The sequence below is a fragment of the Canis lupus genome, chromosome 34 (assembly GCF_011100685.1).
Source record: "Canis lupus familiaris isolate Mischka breed German Shepherd chromosome 34, alternate assembly UU_Cfam_GSD_1.0, whole genome shotgun sequence".
Classification (NCBI taxonomy): domain Eukaryota; kingdom Metazoa; phylum Chordata; class Mammalia; order Carnivora; family Canidae; genus Canis; species Canis lupus.
Window position 1 is genome coordinate 12,998,102 of NC_049255.1, and position 17,372 is coordinate 13,015,473.

General features: G+C 37.1%; 1 protein-coding gene across 1 annotated transcript in view; it reads right to left on the bottom strand.

The window, feature by feature from the left end:
* The window catches only part of GNB4 (G protein subunit beta 4), a 59,277-nt gene that overhangs the window by 8,600 nt on the left and 33,305 nt on the right, over nucleotides 1-17,372 (bottom strand). Inside the window, exons 3-8 of the mRNA XM_038583418.1 lie at nucleotides 15,329-15,367; nucleotides 14,572-14,678; nucleotides 13,355-13,418; nucleotides 11,456-11,618; nucleotides 10,240-10,306; nucleotides 9,935-10,136 (exon numbers count right to left, since the gene is read on the bottom strand). Of these exons, the coding sequence (XP_038439346.1) occupies nucleotides 9,935-10,136; nucleotides 10,240-10,306; nucleotides 11,456-11,618; nucleotides 13,355-13,418; nucleotides 14,572-14,678; nucleotides 15,329-15,367 (642 nt within the window). The remainder of the gene's footprint in view (nucleotides 1-9,934; nucleotides 10,137-10,239; nucleotides 10,307-11,455; nucleotides 11,619-13,354; nucleotides 13,419-14,571; nucleotides 14,679-15,328; nucleotides 15,368-17,372) is intronic.

Consider the following 17,372-nt stretch of genomic DNA (forward strand, 5'->3'; position numbering starts at 1 on the left):
CCTAATTTCTGTTGCTATTTCCAAGAGGATTTTCTTCCTGTTTTCTACCTGGTTATTATTGGTGTATATAAAAGAGTTATTGATTTTAAAGTAATTTCTGTAACCCAGAAAATACACCAAACTCTTTATGGTATCTAGATAGCCAGATTATATCACCTGCAAGTAATATTTTTTCTACTTTCTAATTCAGCTTTTATTTCAGTTTTGGGTCCAACTATACCAGCTGAAGTTTCACAACAATTTAAACAATGGTAATGGTATTATCATCTCGTTACCTAATATAATGAGAATGCCTCCAGTGTTTTCACTGTTAAGAAGTGCCCCTACACTCAGGATGATAGTGGAGGGAGGCAGTGATAACAGGCTAACAGGTTCTCAGAGATACAGGTACTTTAATGCTTTTAGGGATGGTTCAAGCCCAGTGGAGATGCTTTTTCCGCATCAAAAACAAGGAACTGCTTTTCCTTTTCAAATTCCCAAAGGAAATAGGGAACTTCTATCCATAATTTCCTTTATCTACCAAGCATCCAATCATTGGTCATCCCAGGCTACAGTAAAGTTTGTAAAGGTGGCCCTTCTCTTAAGCAAGTGAGAGGCTTCACCAAACCCTCACTGACTACTTAGAGACTACTGATTCTGACCAAGATCCTCCATTCTAACAGCCAGCAAGATACTCCGCTGTTTATTTGCAGGAAGTCCAGCAATACCGTTTACATACTCTATCAGCATGTGTGGGTTAAACCTGTTCTCTAACATGGACCGAAACAGAACTGTGCAGTAAAGGACTCCCAGCTCAGAACACCCAATCATCAAGAGCACCCCTTTTGCTCACTCTACGGGGCATGGCATGCCAACAGTCTATGTTCAAGAGACAGGAAGACCAGACCTCCCATTTTGCATAGGATCCTCCCCGTTTATGCCCTTCTCCTTGGCAAAATTAGTAACAGCATTCTTTCACTCTCAAAGTTTCACATTTCCTAGTTTGTATGATATATGCTCAGTTTATCCATATGATGAACCAGTTTTAATTGCCTGGGAGCTTAAGATGGCCCCCAGAACTAGAGGAAATATTTAAATGCATCTGGCAGATTTAACATACAAAGGAAAGTGTGTGTGATGTTGGCAGTTGATTTAAGTTGCATTTCTTTTTAATAACAGAGAAGAGCTTTCTAGTACCAAAAATTTTTCATTTTTTAAAAATGGTTGTTTGCTTTTTATCAGATATCTTTTAGTATCCAAAATACTGACAAAATGATTTGGTAAAATTTATTAATAGATTTCCTAATATTAAATCATTCTTCCATTCCTAGAATTTTTACTTGATTTTTTTTTACTTTGATACGTTGTTGATTTGATTTGTAATTAGTCCAAAGATGTTTTTAAAAGATTTTTTAAAAATTTTTATTTATTTTAAAAGATTTTATTTATTCATGAGACACACAGAAAGAAAGGCAGAGACACAGGCAGAGGGAGAAGCAGGCTCCCTGCAAGGAGCCCGATGCAGGACTTGATCCCAGGACCACAACCTGAGCCAAAGGTAGACACTCAACCACTGAACCAACCAGGGGCCCTATAAGATGCTTTTATCTAGTTTGGAGAGAGACCCTTTCTTGTTTTTTGGTGTAACGGTTAATGCTAGTTTGAGACACTAAACTGGGCAACTCTTAATCTTTTCCTTTGTTCAGGAACAGTTTTAATAGTGCTGAAATTTCTGTTCCTTCAAAGTAGTAGTTATTTGCCAATAAACTATATAATTCTGAAATTTTAATTAAAAAATAGTTTTAAAAAAACTATCAAGCTATTCAAGTTTTCACTTACTGAATCAGTTTTGGAAAACAGAATTACCATAAGTTACATATTTCTTATGATTTTTTAAATCTTTAATAAAAATCTTTTGTAAGTAATATAACCCCTACTCTTAATTTTGTGTATCTACAACATTTATCCTTCTTAAGTTTACCGGAGATTTAATCAAGTCTCAGAAAATTTAAAAATTCAAGTACTCTAATAGTTCTCTATTATAAAATCTATATTTGTTCACTAAACAAATATTCATTAAGCACCTACTGTATCTATCATGCACAGTTCTAAATGCTGGTCTGGTTATACAAGAGAAGTCAACAAAACTGACAAAAATTCTTGTCTCCATGGAGCTTATATTCTTGTGAAGCAGACCATAAACATGAAAAGCAAAGAAAAAATAAGCATGTTAGATCATGGTAAGTACTAAGGAGAGGAAAAAAAAATAAGTCTGGTAAAAGGGCAAAGGGAGCATGGGTAAAAGCTCAGGGTGTCCAGGGAAGGCTTCACAGACAAGTAGTTACTAAAGAACACTCCCCCACACCCCTTCCCTGCCACCCTGGAAGTGAAGCAATGGGCTTCTGGGGGGTGGGGAGGGGCAGTAAGGGTGATAGCTTCCTTGGTAGAAAACGTGCCATTGGGGGGGTGGCCAAGGAGGCCAATGTGACTGAGGTGGAGTGAGGACTGGGGAGATCAGAGAAAGAGGCAGCGTGGATCATGGGTGACCACAGGTCCACAGTCCCCAAGAGGCCAATATGAACCCTTCAGAATTGTGGTTTTTCAGAACTTACAGTCATTCAGATTTTAGAAAAGGAATATGCTGTGTGTTAACTACAACTCCACTGGGCCTGGAGCGGCATGCTGTGATAAACACAGCAGTGCAAGGTCAGTGACAGTCATACCAAGTGGGCTAAGTAAGGACTACAAACAGCTCCCTGCCACAGAGTATGTCTATGCTATTCTTAGGGGAGAAGACGTTTTTCACAACTTACTGGATGTCAGAACTGCAGCTCAAGAGCTGGACAGACTACAGGTAAGGGGCAGAAGGTAGATGGTAGAGGACCTGCTGGTTCAGGTAAAGGCTCTCACTTCAATCCATATTTCTGCTTTGCTCCTTACTAGCTCCCTCCTCTCTCTCCCAGTGTGAACTGTTCTTTCCTCCAAAGTCCTGAGCTATTCACTTCAGATTAATGATTTCTTTTTTTTTTTTTTTAGATTAATGATTTCTTTAGTGGCCTGCTGTGCAATTGGTTTTTATGTTTCAGAACATTTGTACAGTGCAGAATGCAATGTTTATTCCATCAACATCATTAAACTACATTTTTCAAATCCTTAATCTTTTTTCTTGCCTACTTAGGATATCAATACCTCAAAGGTGTATATGAAAGTCTCCTCCTTGATGGCTTTTGGTACTTCGTCTCATAGAAATATAGTAATATTACTATAGATTTCTTTTAGTTTATCGTTTGCCCATTCTTTCATTTTTACTGTTAGCTTTCCTGGGCCATTTAGTTTGAGATGAAGCTCTTGTAAACAACATACAGTTTGACTAATGGTGTAACTTTTAATAGTGGCGACCATTTACATTTATTGTCTTGAGTTATTATATGTGGTCTTAATCTCTTATCCTATGTTATACTTACTGGAATTTTCCCTCCCCATCAAAAAATATGACCTCTGATAATTAAAATTCTTGGGTCACAGTATTTCTCCCTCAACACTAAGTGGGTATTGTTCAGAAGCTTTCCAGCCCTGTCTATTATGCAAAAGTGTGAGGCTAGCCTTTTTTTTTTAATCTTTTGTATCTAGGTAACCTACTTTTCATTTTGAATATTTCTAGAATTGTTTTTCCTTATGTTTTGATATCTTAAATTCAAAAGGATGTCTGTTGGTCTTCTTAAATTACTTTTAAATACTGGGGAAGCAAAAAAAAAAAAATACTGGGGAAGCCCTTTTGTTTTCACTCTTCAGTTCTTTTTAAAAAAATTATTTCTTTGATATCCTTCTGCTTTCAGCCAAAAGGGAGTAAACAGTGATTACATTTACCCCATGCTGATAAATTAATTAATTAGATAAAATATCTGAAACATGGTTCTAAAGACGACTGGTCCCTGAGAGACAAGGCACAAATGAGGTAAACCGCGTAACTGCCACCACCTTCCTGCCTGGACCTTTACAGGTCACGGTGCTGGGAAGGGCAACCCAGATGGAATCCATTGGTATCTCAGAGTTGAGGAGACAGCTAAGAATCCAGGGAGTCCAAGGCAGCTAGAGTTCACCAGAGAGCACCAGAGAGGACAACACTTAGTAGACAGAAAAGTCAGGAGATGATAAGGGGCCAGTCAAGTATTCAGATGAGTACTGATCACAGGTGTTTAAGGAAACTATTCAAGCAGAATAATTTCCCATTAAAGATAACAGGAAACAAACCTGATGTTCACCCAGGGCCAGGAATAATGCCTGTGCCTTGTGGCAAGGAGGAGAACCTCACAATTCACTGGGAAGAGAGATCATAAGGTTTTCCCTCACTGGTGGGACAAATTTAAGCATACACAAAGTGCTGCTCTGGTCCCACCTAACAAAATTGAAATGTGGGCAGCCCGAGTGGCTCAGTGGTTTAGCGCCACCTTCAGTCCAGGGCATGATCCTGGAGACCGGGGATCGAGTCCCACATCAGACTCCCTGCCTGGAGCCTGCTTCTCCCTCTGCCTGTATCTCTCTCTCACGCTCTCACTCTCACTCTGTGTCTCTCATGAATAAATAAATAAAATCTTAAAAAAAAAAACTGAAATGTAAGACCTAATAGGATCAAATTATTTCCAAATAACTATGCCCTAGAACAAAGCTAAATAGTATTTATCTAAATACAAAATTATCCAGCACCCAACAAGGTAAAATTTACAATGTCTGGCATCACATCTAATGAAAATCAGACATGCAAAAGCAAGAAAATATGACCCATAATTAGGTGGGAAAAAAAAATCACTCACCTGACACAAACCCCAGCAATGTCACAGATAACAGAATTAACAGAAGAAAAACAGCAATGTCTGAGATTAAAATGTACACTCTATGGGTTTAATGGTAGATCAGACATTGCAGAAGAAGTGTAGTGAGCTGGAAGACATATCAACAGAAACTACCTAGAGTGAAATACAGTGAGAAAACAAAACTGGAAAATAAAATGAACACAGCATGAGTGAACTGTGGGAACACTTCAAGCATCTTAATATACATGCATTTGGAATACCCACAAGAGAACAGACACAAATATACTTTACTGATAATGGCTGAAAATTTTCCAAATGGGATGAAAGCTATAATCCACAGATCCAGACACAAGAAATATGAAGAAAATTATACAAAGATATCATAATCAAGTTGCTTAAAAACAAAGAGAGCACCTGGGTGGCTCAGTCAGTTCAGCTGCCCCTCTCAATTTCAGCTCAGATCATTGTCTTGGGGTTGTGGGATCGAGCCCCACATCAGGCTCTGCACCCAGCCCAGAGTCTGCTTGAGATTCTCTCCCTCCCTCTCTGCTCCTCTCCCATCCCCCTGGGTCAACCTGTATTCTCTCTGAAATAAATGAATAAGATCTTTAAGAAAAAAAAAAGAAGGAGGAGGAAATCTGAGCATTCCTTTTAAAAACAAACAACAAAAAAAAAAACAGAAAATATTTAAAGTAGCCAGAGGAAAACAAAGGGCCTACTGTATAGAGAACAAATATAAGCATGACAGCACATTTCCCATCAGTACCAACATAAAGCAGAAGACATTGGAATAACATCTTTAAAGTATCAACAGAAGAAAAAGAAGTGAACATTTTTTTCAAAACTGAAGGCAAAATTTTCAAAATTTTGCATACAGAAAAGCTGAAGGACCTTAACAGATTTGCACTCTAAGAAACACTAAAGGAAGCCCTTCAAGAAGAAAAATGGATGAAAATCTGAATCTATAAACAAAAGAATGAGAAGCACAGAAAATGGTAAGTAACTATGTTAGTAAACAAAAAGACTTTATTTTTTAAATCTCCCTAAAAGGCATCAGCTCCTTTTTAAAAAAATTTTGAGAGAGAGAAAGAATGAACCAGCAGGAGGGGTGGAGAAAGAATACTTCCTACTGAGCAGGGAGCAACCCATGGAGCTTGATCCCAGGACCTTGGGATCATGACCTGAGCCAGAGGCAGATGCTTAACTGACTAAGCCAGCCAGGCATCCCAGAGCATCCGCTCTTGAAAGCAAAAATAATACCAATGTGTTGTAGGGTTTAAGACATATAAAAGTAAAATGTATGACAATAATTGCCTAAAGGCTGGGACAGGAGAAATGGGAGAATCCAGGTAAAAGGTCTTATATATACGTAAAACTGGTATAAGATCACTTAAAAGTAGACTGCCATAAACTATAGATGTATACTACAAATTCTCTGCAACCACAAACAAAACAAACCCCCAAAACCAACAAAAATCGTGCTAAAAACTAAGAAGGAAATTAAAAAATTCTTTTTTTTATTTTTATTTTTTTTAAAGATTTTATTTATTTATTCATGAGAAACACAGAGAGATAGAGAGAGGCAGAGACACAGACAGAGGGAGAAGCAGGCTCCACGCAGGGAGCCTGATGTGGGACTCGATCCCAGGATGCTGGGATCACACCCTGAGCCAAAGGCAGATGCTCAACCACTGAGCCACTCAGGCATCCCCCTTTTTATTTATTTTTTTTAAACTCAAAAGAAGGCATAAAAAGAAAAACAAAGAACAGGACAAAAGGCAAAGAGCGAGATGGTAGATTTAAACCTAATCATGTCGATACAATAATCACATAAAATGTAAATGATCTAAACAAAAAGCAGAAATAGGATTCTATTTATTTAAGATTTATTTGTTTGAGAGAGTGAGTGAGGGGCAGCCTGGGTGGCTCAGCAGTTTAGTGCTGCCTTCAGCCCAGGGCATGATCCTGGAGACCCAGGATCGAGTCCCACATAGGGCTCTCTGCATGGAGCCTGCTTCTCCCTCGGCCTGTATCTCTGCCTCTATCTCTTATGAATAAATAAATAAAATCTTTAAAAAAAAGAGAGTGAGCAAGCAAGCACATGCCAGAGGGGTGGGGGCAGAGGGTGAAACAGACTCTGCAGAGCAGGGAGCCTGACCTGAGCCCAACACAGATGCTTAACTGACCAAGCCACAGAAGTGCCCTGAAATAGGATTCTTTAGACCCAACTACTGCTCTATAAGAAAATCACTTTGAATATAAAAATATAAATAGCAAGTAAAAGCAAGGAAAAAGAGAACACCCATGCTTAGACTAATGAAAGGAAACTGGGGTAGTTCTATCAATATCAGACAAAAATTTCAGAGCAAATACCAGCGATAAAGAGGGACATTTTGTAATGATAATGAAATCAACTGACCATGAGAACAGAACAATCCTAAAGGTTTATGCTTTCAAATACTCACTGAGGCAAAAACTAATAAATTGCAAGGAAAACTGCACTACACAATTAGAGATTTCAAAAGCCCTTTCTCAAGAACAGAACTGACAAGTATCAGTAAGGATCCAGAAGAGCTGAATAATACTATTAACCAACCTGAGATAACTGTTATCTGTGGAACTCTCCATCCAGTAACAGCAGAATAGATTCTTTTCAAGTGCAGAAAATGACCAGGTCAGACTGTATTATGGACCATAAAACAAGTCTCAAGAACTTTAGAATCCTATAAATCATACAAAGTATATCCTTGGACCATAATAAAATGAAATTAAAAACTAACAAAAATAAAAATATCTAGAAAATCTCCAAATATTTGAGAACTATATAACACCCTTCTAAAAAAAACACAAGGGCAGCCTGGGTGGCTCAGCGGTCTGGCACCGCCTTCAGCCCAGGGTGTGATCCTGGAGACCCAGGATCGAGTCCCGCGTCGGACTCCCCGCATGGAGCCCGCTTCTCCCTCTGCCTGTGTCTCTGCCTCTCTCTCTGTGTCTCTCATGAATAAATTAAGAAAATCTTTAAAAAATAAATAAATAATAATAATAATAATAAAATAAACTCAAGGGTCAAAGAGATAAAAAAAAATTATTTTTTAAAAGATTTTATTTATTCATGAGAAATAGAGAAAGAGAGAGAGAGGCAGAGACACAGGCAGAGGAAGAAGCAGGCTCCACGCGGGGAGCCCAACGTGGGACTCGATTCTGGGTCTCCAGGATCACACCCTGGGCTGAAGGCGGTGCCAAACCGCTGAGCAACCCAGGCTGCCCAAGATCAAAAATATTTTTAAAGAATTTTTAACTAAATGAAAATGAAAACACAGTGCATTCAAATCTGTGGAATGCACCAAAAGCAATGTTTAGAAATGAATCACTTTAAGCTTCAATATTAAAAAAGAAAAAAATTGTTTTCAAATCAGTGGGATCAACTTCTGCCTTCCATACCTAGAAAAAGAAAATGAGGGGATCCCTGGGTGGCTCAGCGGTTTGGCACCTGCCTTTAGCACAGGGTGCGATCCTGGAGTCCCAGGATCGAGTTCCACGTCGGGCTCCTGGCATGGAGCCTGCTTCTCCCTCTGCCTGTGTCTCTGCCTCTCTCTCTCTCTGTCTATCATGAATGAATAAATAAATAAATCTTTAAAAAAAAATAAAAAAAACAACTGAAGTTATTTGTTCATCATGAGAAGATGAACAACTATTAAAAAAAAAAGAAAAAAAAGAAAATGAAACCAAACTACACAGCAAAGAAATAATCGCAGTAAAAAATCAACTAAATAAAACAGAAAAATAGAGCAAATTGTCCCAACCAAAAGATGGTTGAGAAGATAAACAGATAAACCTCTACCAAATGTAAATGCCATCTATCTAACAAAGCACCACAAACTGGATGGTTTACACAGCAGAGATTTAAGGTCACACAATTCTGGAGGCTGGAAGCTTGAAGTCAAGGTGTCTAAGAGCTGTATATATCAGTCTTCTCCCTGTGACTCTTCACACTGCTTACCTCCTCTGCCTGTTGGTTTGTAGATATCCCCCTTTTCTAAGGATACTAGTCATATGACGGATCTCCAATCTGGGTATGACACAGCTGATGACATCTCCAACGATCCTATTTTCAAATAAGGTCACATGCTGACATAGTGGGGGGTTAGGACTCAATGGATAATCTAAACAGGCCTATATCTAAATAAGACATTAAATCTGTAGATAAATCTCTTCTCACAAAGAAAACTCCTTGGCTAAAGAGCTTTCACAGAGAAGTCCAACCAAACATTTAAGGAAGAAATAATACCAATCCTACACAAACTGTCCCAGAAAACAGAAGAGGAGGGATGCTCCCCAACTTTGCCTACAAGGCCAGCATTGGTCTAAATAACAAACCAGAAAAATCATTTCAAGAAAGGAAAAATATAACAACTTTTATGAACACGGTTGCAAAACTTTTATAAATCAAATGAACTAATATTTACAAACAATTATGCAAGATGACCAAGTGTGGTTTGTCCCAGAAATACAGGGTTGGGGTAATATTTGGGGAAAAAGAAATCAATGTGAATTCACCATTTAACAGACTAAAAAAACAAATCACATGATCATCTCAATAGATGAAGAGAAAAAAGCATTTAACTCCACTCATCCCTGACAAAATGTAAGCAAATTAGGAAAAGAGAATACCACCAACCTGATAAAGGTGATAAAATGAGAGATGGAAAAGACAAGGTTAACCTGCTTTAAATCTCTATTCTTCTAACCAGGCTGGTCTGATAATAGGCGGGGGCAGGCGGTAACAGTATTTACTTTCTCAGATGTTCAACAAAATTATAAAAAATGGCTTTCAATATGTGAATAAAGAGTAACCAATTTTTTCCTCAAACACACTTCTCACAAAATTAGGAGTGTCTGATACACATAAGCACTTGCATTCACAGTACTTTTGGAAATCCTAGTTGTTCCTGTACAGTTTAGCACTTGATCTACATGGGACAATTATACTTCATACAACCAGTTCATTCTCATATACGCTGAGTACTTACTTGGCTTAATCTATTTGCGGTTACCTGTTTGGAGTTTTTGGGGTTAAAATCAGGTTATAGATCTCAACAGTTTGTATGCATAATAAATTTTCCTTAGAAATGCGATTTACTTACACTGACAGCATTAATATCTGACACGTGTCCAGTGAAAGACTGTCTGCACATTCCATCTCGAATATCCCATAATTTTGAAGAGGCATCACAAGCACCAGAAACAAATGTCCTCATGTCAGGACTCAGAGAGAGACTCATCACATCTCCAGAATGCCCAGTGAATGTGGTGGTCTGCTGGGCAGTTTCGATGTCCCATAAAGCACTATAATTAAACATATATTAAAATGATGACTGTATCGTCTTTTATGTTAGTTCCTACTACCACCCTCAATCCCCAAATCAGTGTTCCTGTGGGCCACACTTACCAAGTTGTGTCTCCTGAACTGGTAACAATTTGGCTGTCATCTAAAAAACGACAGCAGGACAAGTAGCCTGCAGCACAGAGCAACACATTTTAGGTTATCACTGACTGAGTACCTCCATTACCATGTGAAATAGTAATATGCATTTTTAACAGCACAATACGTGGCAACAAAGTTTTGTTACTATAACGTCTAGCTCTACTTCTAATTACTTCAAGTTCTATGCTGTCTGCAACTAAATTTTATCAACTCTCAGGTATTTACTGTCAACGGTGTCGTGTTGGACACCCTGAAAATGACAAACTTAAGACACAGCCCCTTCTACCTGCTACAGGTAGCAGGACCTGAAACAGATTCCATTACACAAATCTCTATCATCTATGGCAGACTGGGCTCAGTACACTGGGAATCCTTTAATAATACTGTGAGAAATTACAACCACCTTGGTGAAGGCTTCATAGAAAAGGTGTTCCCTGAAAGCTCAGAATTCACCAGTGTCTCAAAATACAGAAATGGCAGGACAAGGACATTAGAGATTTTTGTAAAAAAGCATGATCAAATAGTACTACCAAGAATTCAGAGAGTTAGAAACTTGATGAGTGGCAATAAATTCCTTACTAACACTGCCAACCAAATACTATACTATTGTGTACACACTATGGTGGCATACTGGCAAATCAAGCAATGCACTACCACATTTATGAAGTGTTTCCTACTATGAACCTAATACATACTTTCAATTACTAAGTACAGATGCCAAAATCCCATATTGTTATACGGTTACAGAGAAAACAGAAAATTCTATTTGCTTTCTTTTTAAAGTAGGCTTCATGCTGGGCATGGAGCCCAACATGGGGCCTGAACTCATGATCCCAAGATAGAGACCTGAACTGAAATCAAGAGTCAGACACTTAACTGACTGAGCCACCCAGGTGCTTCTGTATTTGCTTTTTAAAATTATTATTATTGTTTGAATATTTTGTAATCAATCTGTCATTTTTTTTTACAAAACAGTGCTATTTTTTAAATAAAAATAAAGTTACAGTCATCATTTGTAGAACTACAAAGTTGGTGCATCCCAGATTCATAGCCATTTCTACTCACTTGATTAATATTCAAGCTTTAACAGTTGAGCACAGTTCATCCCTTGCTCTCATTGGTTGGCTCACTCAGGAGTCCTCATATTTAGTTAGAAAGGACAGTATTTTGTGGAGCTCACCTGTGTGACCTGGTAACTCCCGACTCACTCTCACGTTTCCCTCTCTGGTTTTTAAGTTATATATAGAGCAGATGTTGTCCAGCCCTCCACATGCCACGTAATTACCGGAGGGAGCATAGGCACAGGTCATTACCCAGGAAGACCTCAAAGGAATAGCATGCATCTGTACAACAAATAACATGCAAAAACTATTACTAATATTGTAAAAAACAGTCCATTTTTCAAATCTTTTTTTTTCATTTTTCAAATCGATTTACAATGAAGCAAGCATTACTAAAAATTAAATGCATCTAACTAAAAATAAGCTAAATTAAAAATGTAACGGTTTAAGTGAACAATGAAAAATAAAATACTTATAATTACACAGAAAAAATAATAGGCATGTTAGCATGTGTCACCAATTCATTTGGATTTAAGTTTTCCTTTTCAGAAATTATTTTAGGAGAAGGATGTAGGATGTTTCAATGCTAATATATCCATTCAAAATATTAAGTGCAAAATGTTTAAGAATTTAATAAAATCCTTTGTTTTGGTAATAGCATTCAAAGGAGGAATTTCCTCTAATACCAAACAAGGCAAGTGTCAGAGCCAATTAAAATGGTTCTTCCATAAAAATAAAAAAATAAAATGGTTCTTCCATGAAGAGATGGCACTGTGTCCCTCTAATAGGATATATACTCTGCACTCAAATTTTAAAAATGGTCATAGTTTGTGCTGATCTGCCCACACCACTCTGTGCCTTACTCAATACCAATCAATACCAATCATTTGCTAGTAGGTAGAAAAGTCAAGGCTGAATGGTCCAGAGAATCAACATATACGTTGTTACTATTATGCTCTCACTTAAACCTAAAATATAATTTTTGAAGATTTTATTTATTTATTCATGAGAGACACAGAGAGAGAGGCAGAGACATAGGCAGAGGGAGAAGCAGGCTCCATGCAGGGAGCCCGATGTGGGACTCGATCCCCGGACTGGGATCACACCCTGAGCCAAAGGTGGAGGATCAACTGCTGAGCCACTCAAGTGTCCCTAAACCTAAAATATTTTTAAAACTATTTTTGTTCTAGGAAAATATGTTTGAAAACCAATTAATATAAAAACTGTTATAAATAAATCTCAACCAGGTTGAAGTTATTGTTTAATTCACAAAACAGTACTTTTAAATCTTTAATAAAAAGTGATATAAGTACACACAGAACCTAAAAGGTATTTGATGTGTGTAAGTTTTCTTGAAGCTTTTCTGCTACCACTCAACACCTTTACATCAAGGATTCTTTGCAGTAGACACATTAGGAGAACCCAATGGGTTTCTCCAAGAGATGGGGAAAAAGCTGGAATTTGCCTCCAATCTACTGCATCTCCTAAGCAATCCAGAAACCCAAATCAATGCCTAGAGTGGACCAGAGAAAAGCCTTAGAGAAGCTTTCAGGCTTAGTTACAACAGAAATAAAAATCTCAGGGTTGCTGCCACATTAGCACATGGGAAATTTAAGAAAAGTCATTTATAGGGGCGCCTTGCTGACTCAGTCAGAAGAGCATGTGACTCATGATCTCAAGATCATGAGTTGGAGCCCCACATTGAGTGTAGAAATTAAATAAAACTTTAAAAAATAATAAATCATGAGTATGTAAAACTGGTGCACTTTTCTAATATTAGAATACAATATATAAGACAACTAAAACACACTGAATAATAGTCCTACATCTGTTCTTGAGAACATAAAAGGGGTTAATATTAAAAGCAAACACTAAGCCCTAAGAGACAATCTAGATTAAAATAAATGGAATCAGTTTATCTGTGAAGGAAATTAAAGTTTGAAATAATAGAATAAAGGAAAGAACTGTTGGACCCTAGACCAAATAAAAGGTTAAGGAGAAAAATTAAGAAATCCTACCTTATTTGTTGTATAGCTATCCCAAATAATTAATTTTCCATCTTGGGAAGCACTGACTAGTAGCCTAGAAGAACAAACACAAAAATAATTTGACAGAGGAAAAAAGTAGCTTCAATTAGTCATGCACTGCATTAATGTAGAACAGTTCCAAAAATATAATTTTCCTAATTAAAAACTTAACACCAGAAAATATCCTCCCAATTTAATAAAATTTATTCTGCATGCCAAAGTTTCCAATAGGACACAGAGTTTAGCAAAATTCCAACATTTTACTAAAAATGCTTCTGGTTATGATTCAACTTTTTAAAGGATTCAACTTTTTTATGGTGACAACATTCTTATTCAAGATTCTGATAGATTATTATTTATTGACTTGTCCAACAATCATATTTCACTCCATCTAAATCGAGAGCCTGTGAATGCAAGGCCGTGTGATGGGTATGACGCAGGACACGCCTCCTGCCTCTGAGGCCTCTACCATCAGGCAGAGAGAAGGTATTCACACGTTTACAAGATGTTAGATAAGTGAAAACTGTCAGGAGGGGGGGTATAAAATCAATGTCACAGGAAAGTAATAGGGGAAAGATACCTGTTTGTTGAGTGAATCAGTCTTCCCAAAAAGAATGCATATTGAAAAATGGAATTTTGTAAGCTAAAGGTAAAGAGAAGTCTATTCTGTGAGGAAGGTATGTTCATTGACAAGGGGAGGAAAAACACAGTGAGTGTATCAGGAACTGTGAATTTTCCAGTTGCATCAAGTGTGTGAGAAATGGGCATAATGGCTGAGTAAACCGGACTGGGCTTGAACAGCAGAAAGCTTGGTTTGCTGGCTAAATGGGAACTCCTAACTAAACAACTATTAGTTACTGAACTTTGTTTCGCTTTGGACATTTTCACTATCGTATGAAATTCGAAAGATACAAAAAAAGCTACCTGGGGGGAAAAGTCACCTTCCTGTCCCTGTCACCAAGCTGCGCAGATCCCTTCCCTGCAGGTAAATGACATTAGCAGGGATTCAGGTAGCAGTTGTCCCCAACTTTTTATGAAAGGAAAAGTTAACAGTAAGGTATGTGGCAGAACCTGAATTTCTTTTTTTTTTTTTTAAGTAGACTCCACACCTGCTTGAACTCACAACCCTGAGATCAAAGTCAGATGCTTAACTGACTGAGCCACCCAGGGGCCTCTGAAATAAATTCTTTAAATAGGCAGGTACAAACCTTGAATCGTATCCCCAATGCATAGCGTAGATCTTAGCTAGATGACCCCTCAGCGTCCGTCTCGTTCTCATTTGTATTCGGCCCACGGAATCCATATTTGATGTGATCTTCAGAAAGCACCAAGAATGTTATTCTTTACCTTAGACATAGCTCAGACAATAAAGTAGAAACAACAGGCATAAAACAGAAGACAAATTTACAGCAACTGAAGGTAGTTTAAATAATTCCAGAGCCATTATAGGATCAGTAAGTTGAAGGAAAGGTATGATTTAAAATGATCCTATTTGCACTTTCCATTGAGAATATCTATTACAGATTAACTTTTAAGAGACATACCTCCCAACTTTAGTTTTCAAAAAGCTACAAGTAAAAATCAAAAAGTAGATGATCAAAGAGTAAAAGCTTTCATTCAGCGCATAAAATTTTCCTTAATAAAAATTATCAATATTAAACTAATGCAATCTAAGAGTTTAAGGAAAAAAAGCATAATTGGCACATATCAAAAAGAATCAGAAGTTACTTAAAAATACATATGAATCTACATATTTTTACAGTATTTGCTTTTCCACAGGCTTCTATTTTAACAAGTATGCTTTAAAAAGCACATGTACAGCATCTGGCAAAGTGTTTTTAAATACAGATCTCACTTTCAATTAAATACTAATAAAAACCATCTGAATGTCATTTGCATCCGTGTCAAGCTCTTTCATGTGACTTACTAAAATGGATTAAAAAAAAAAAAAAAAAACCACTTTACCTGAATAAGGGTTGCATCGTTACACGCTTTCCTAGCATCCTGAAGTAAAGAAAGATGATTATAATACATTTAAACATGGAAATCTCTGGATAGGACCTAAAATACTATTTTTGTTGAAAATGTGGACTTACAAATATATCTTTCACTGGGCCACACAATCTATTTAAAATTTTAGTGGTTAGTACATTTACAACACTGTACAACTACCACCACCAATTTCAGAACATTTATCATTAAGAAAAAAAAGAAGAAGAAGAAACAAAGAAACAAACAAAAAATAATCCCCATGCCTCCCAACTTCCTCATTCCTTGGTAATCACTAGGTTATTTTCTATCTCTATGGGTTTACCCATTCTGGACATTTCATATAAATAGAATCTTATAATACAACCTTTTGTCTCTGGCTTCTTTCACTTAATGTAGGTTTTCAGGGACCATCCATGTTATAGCATGTGTCAGTACTCTTATTTCTTTTTATGGCTGAGTAATATTCCACTATATGGATAGATCAGACTGTTTACCTATTAACTGATGGACATTAAGTTGTTTCCAATTTTTGTTTTTCTGTGAATAATGAGGCTGTGAACCTCATGTGTAAGTTGTGTATACATTTCTTCAATTCTCCTGGGTATATACCTAGGAGTGGTGGGTGATGTGGTAACTCTGATTAATTTTTTTTAATTAAGTGTCAAATTGTTTTCTTCATAGCAGCTGTACCATTTTACATTCCCATCAGCAATGTATTATGAACTTTCCAACTTCTTTGCATCCTCACTCATACTGTTGTCCTTTTTAAAATTATTACTATAGCCACTTTAATGGTTATGAAGTAGTATCTCATTATAGTTTTCATTTGCATTTCCCTAACGATTAGCGATGGTGAGCATCTTTTTCATGTGGAGTATCTGTACATGTGCTTATTGGCCATCTGTACCTCTTCTTTGGAGATAGGTCTATTCAAATCCTTTGCCCATTTTAAATTGCATTATTGTTGAATTGTGGGGGCTCTTTATATATTCTGGCCACTAGATCCTTACCAGTTGTATGACTTGCAAATATTTTCTCCCATTTTGTAGACTGTCTCTTCATTTTCTTGACCAGTGTCCTTACACAAGTTTTTAATTTTAATGTAGTCTGATTTATCTATTCTGTTGTTTGGGCTTTCAGTGTCATATTGAACTGCCACCTAATCCAAGGTCACAAAGATTAACAGCTTATGTTTAGTTCTAAAATTTTTACACTTTTAGCATTTATATTTAGGTACCACTTTCAGTTAATTTTTATAAATGGTATGAGCTGGGAGTACAAATTCATTCTTTTGCATGTGGATATCCAGTTGTCCTAGCAGCATCTGTTGAAAAAAATCTTTCTTTCCCTCTTAAATGGTCTTGTTATCCTTGATGAAAAATCAATCGGCCCTAGATATATGGGTTCATTTAGGGACTCTCAATTCTATTCCATTGTGTAAATATATTTCTGGTTTATGATTAAAAAATTTTTAATTGCATCCTCATGAGTAAAAATGAACTAGGTTGATTTAATAAGACCATGGTATTCAGAGTTATATTTGTTACTAAGCTTCAGCAAAAATGTTCAGAGTTCCCTTTTGGTTTGTTCTGGTATACAGAAGTTGAGATGATAGGAAGGATATTTATAGCATACTCAGGTCATTTCAGAAAACTTTTAAAAATACATAGCACTGGGATTCCTGGGTGGCTCAGTGGTTCAGCATCTGCCTTCAGCTCAGGTTGTGATCCCAGTGTCCTGGGATCGAGTCCCGCATCAGGATCCCTATAGGGACCCTGCTTCTCCCTCTGCCTGTGTCTCTGCCTCTGTGTCTCTCATGAGTAAATAAATGAAATCTTTAAAAAACAAAACAATAAAACAAAACAAAACAAAAAAAGGTCAGGGTAGTATCCTCTTCAACTTATTCCCTACTGTTTTTAACATACTCCTGTGCAAAGAGGAAGCACACAGTATTTGTTGAATAAATGCCCCAAATGGACAACTTGTCCCAGTCAGCCAAGGGAAAAATGCCTGCCTC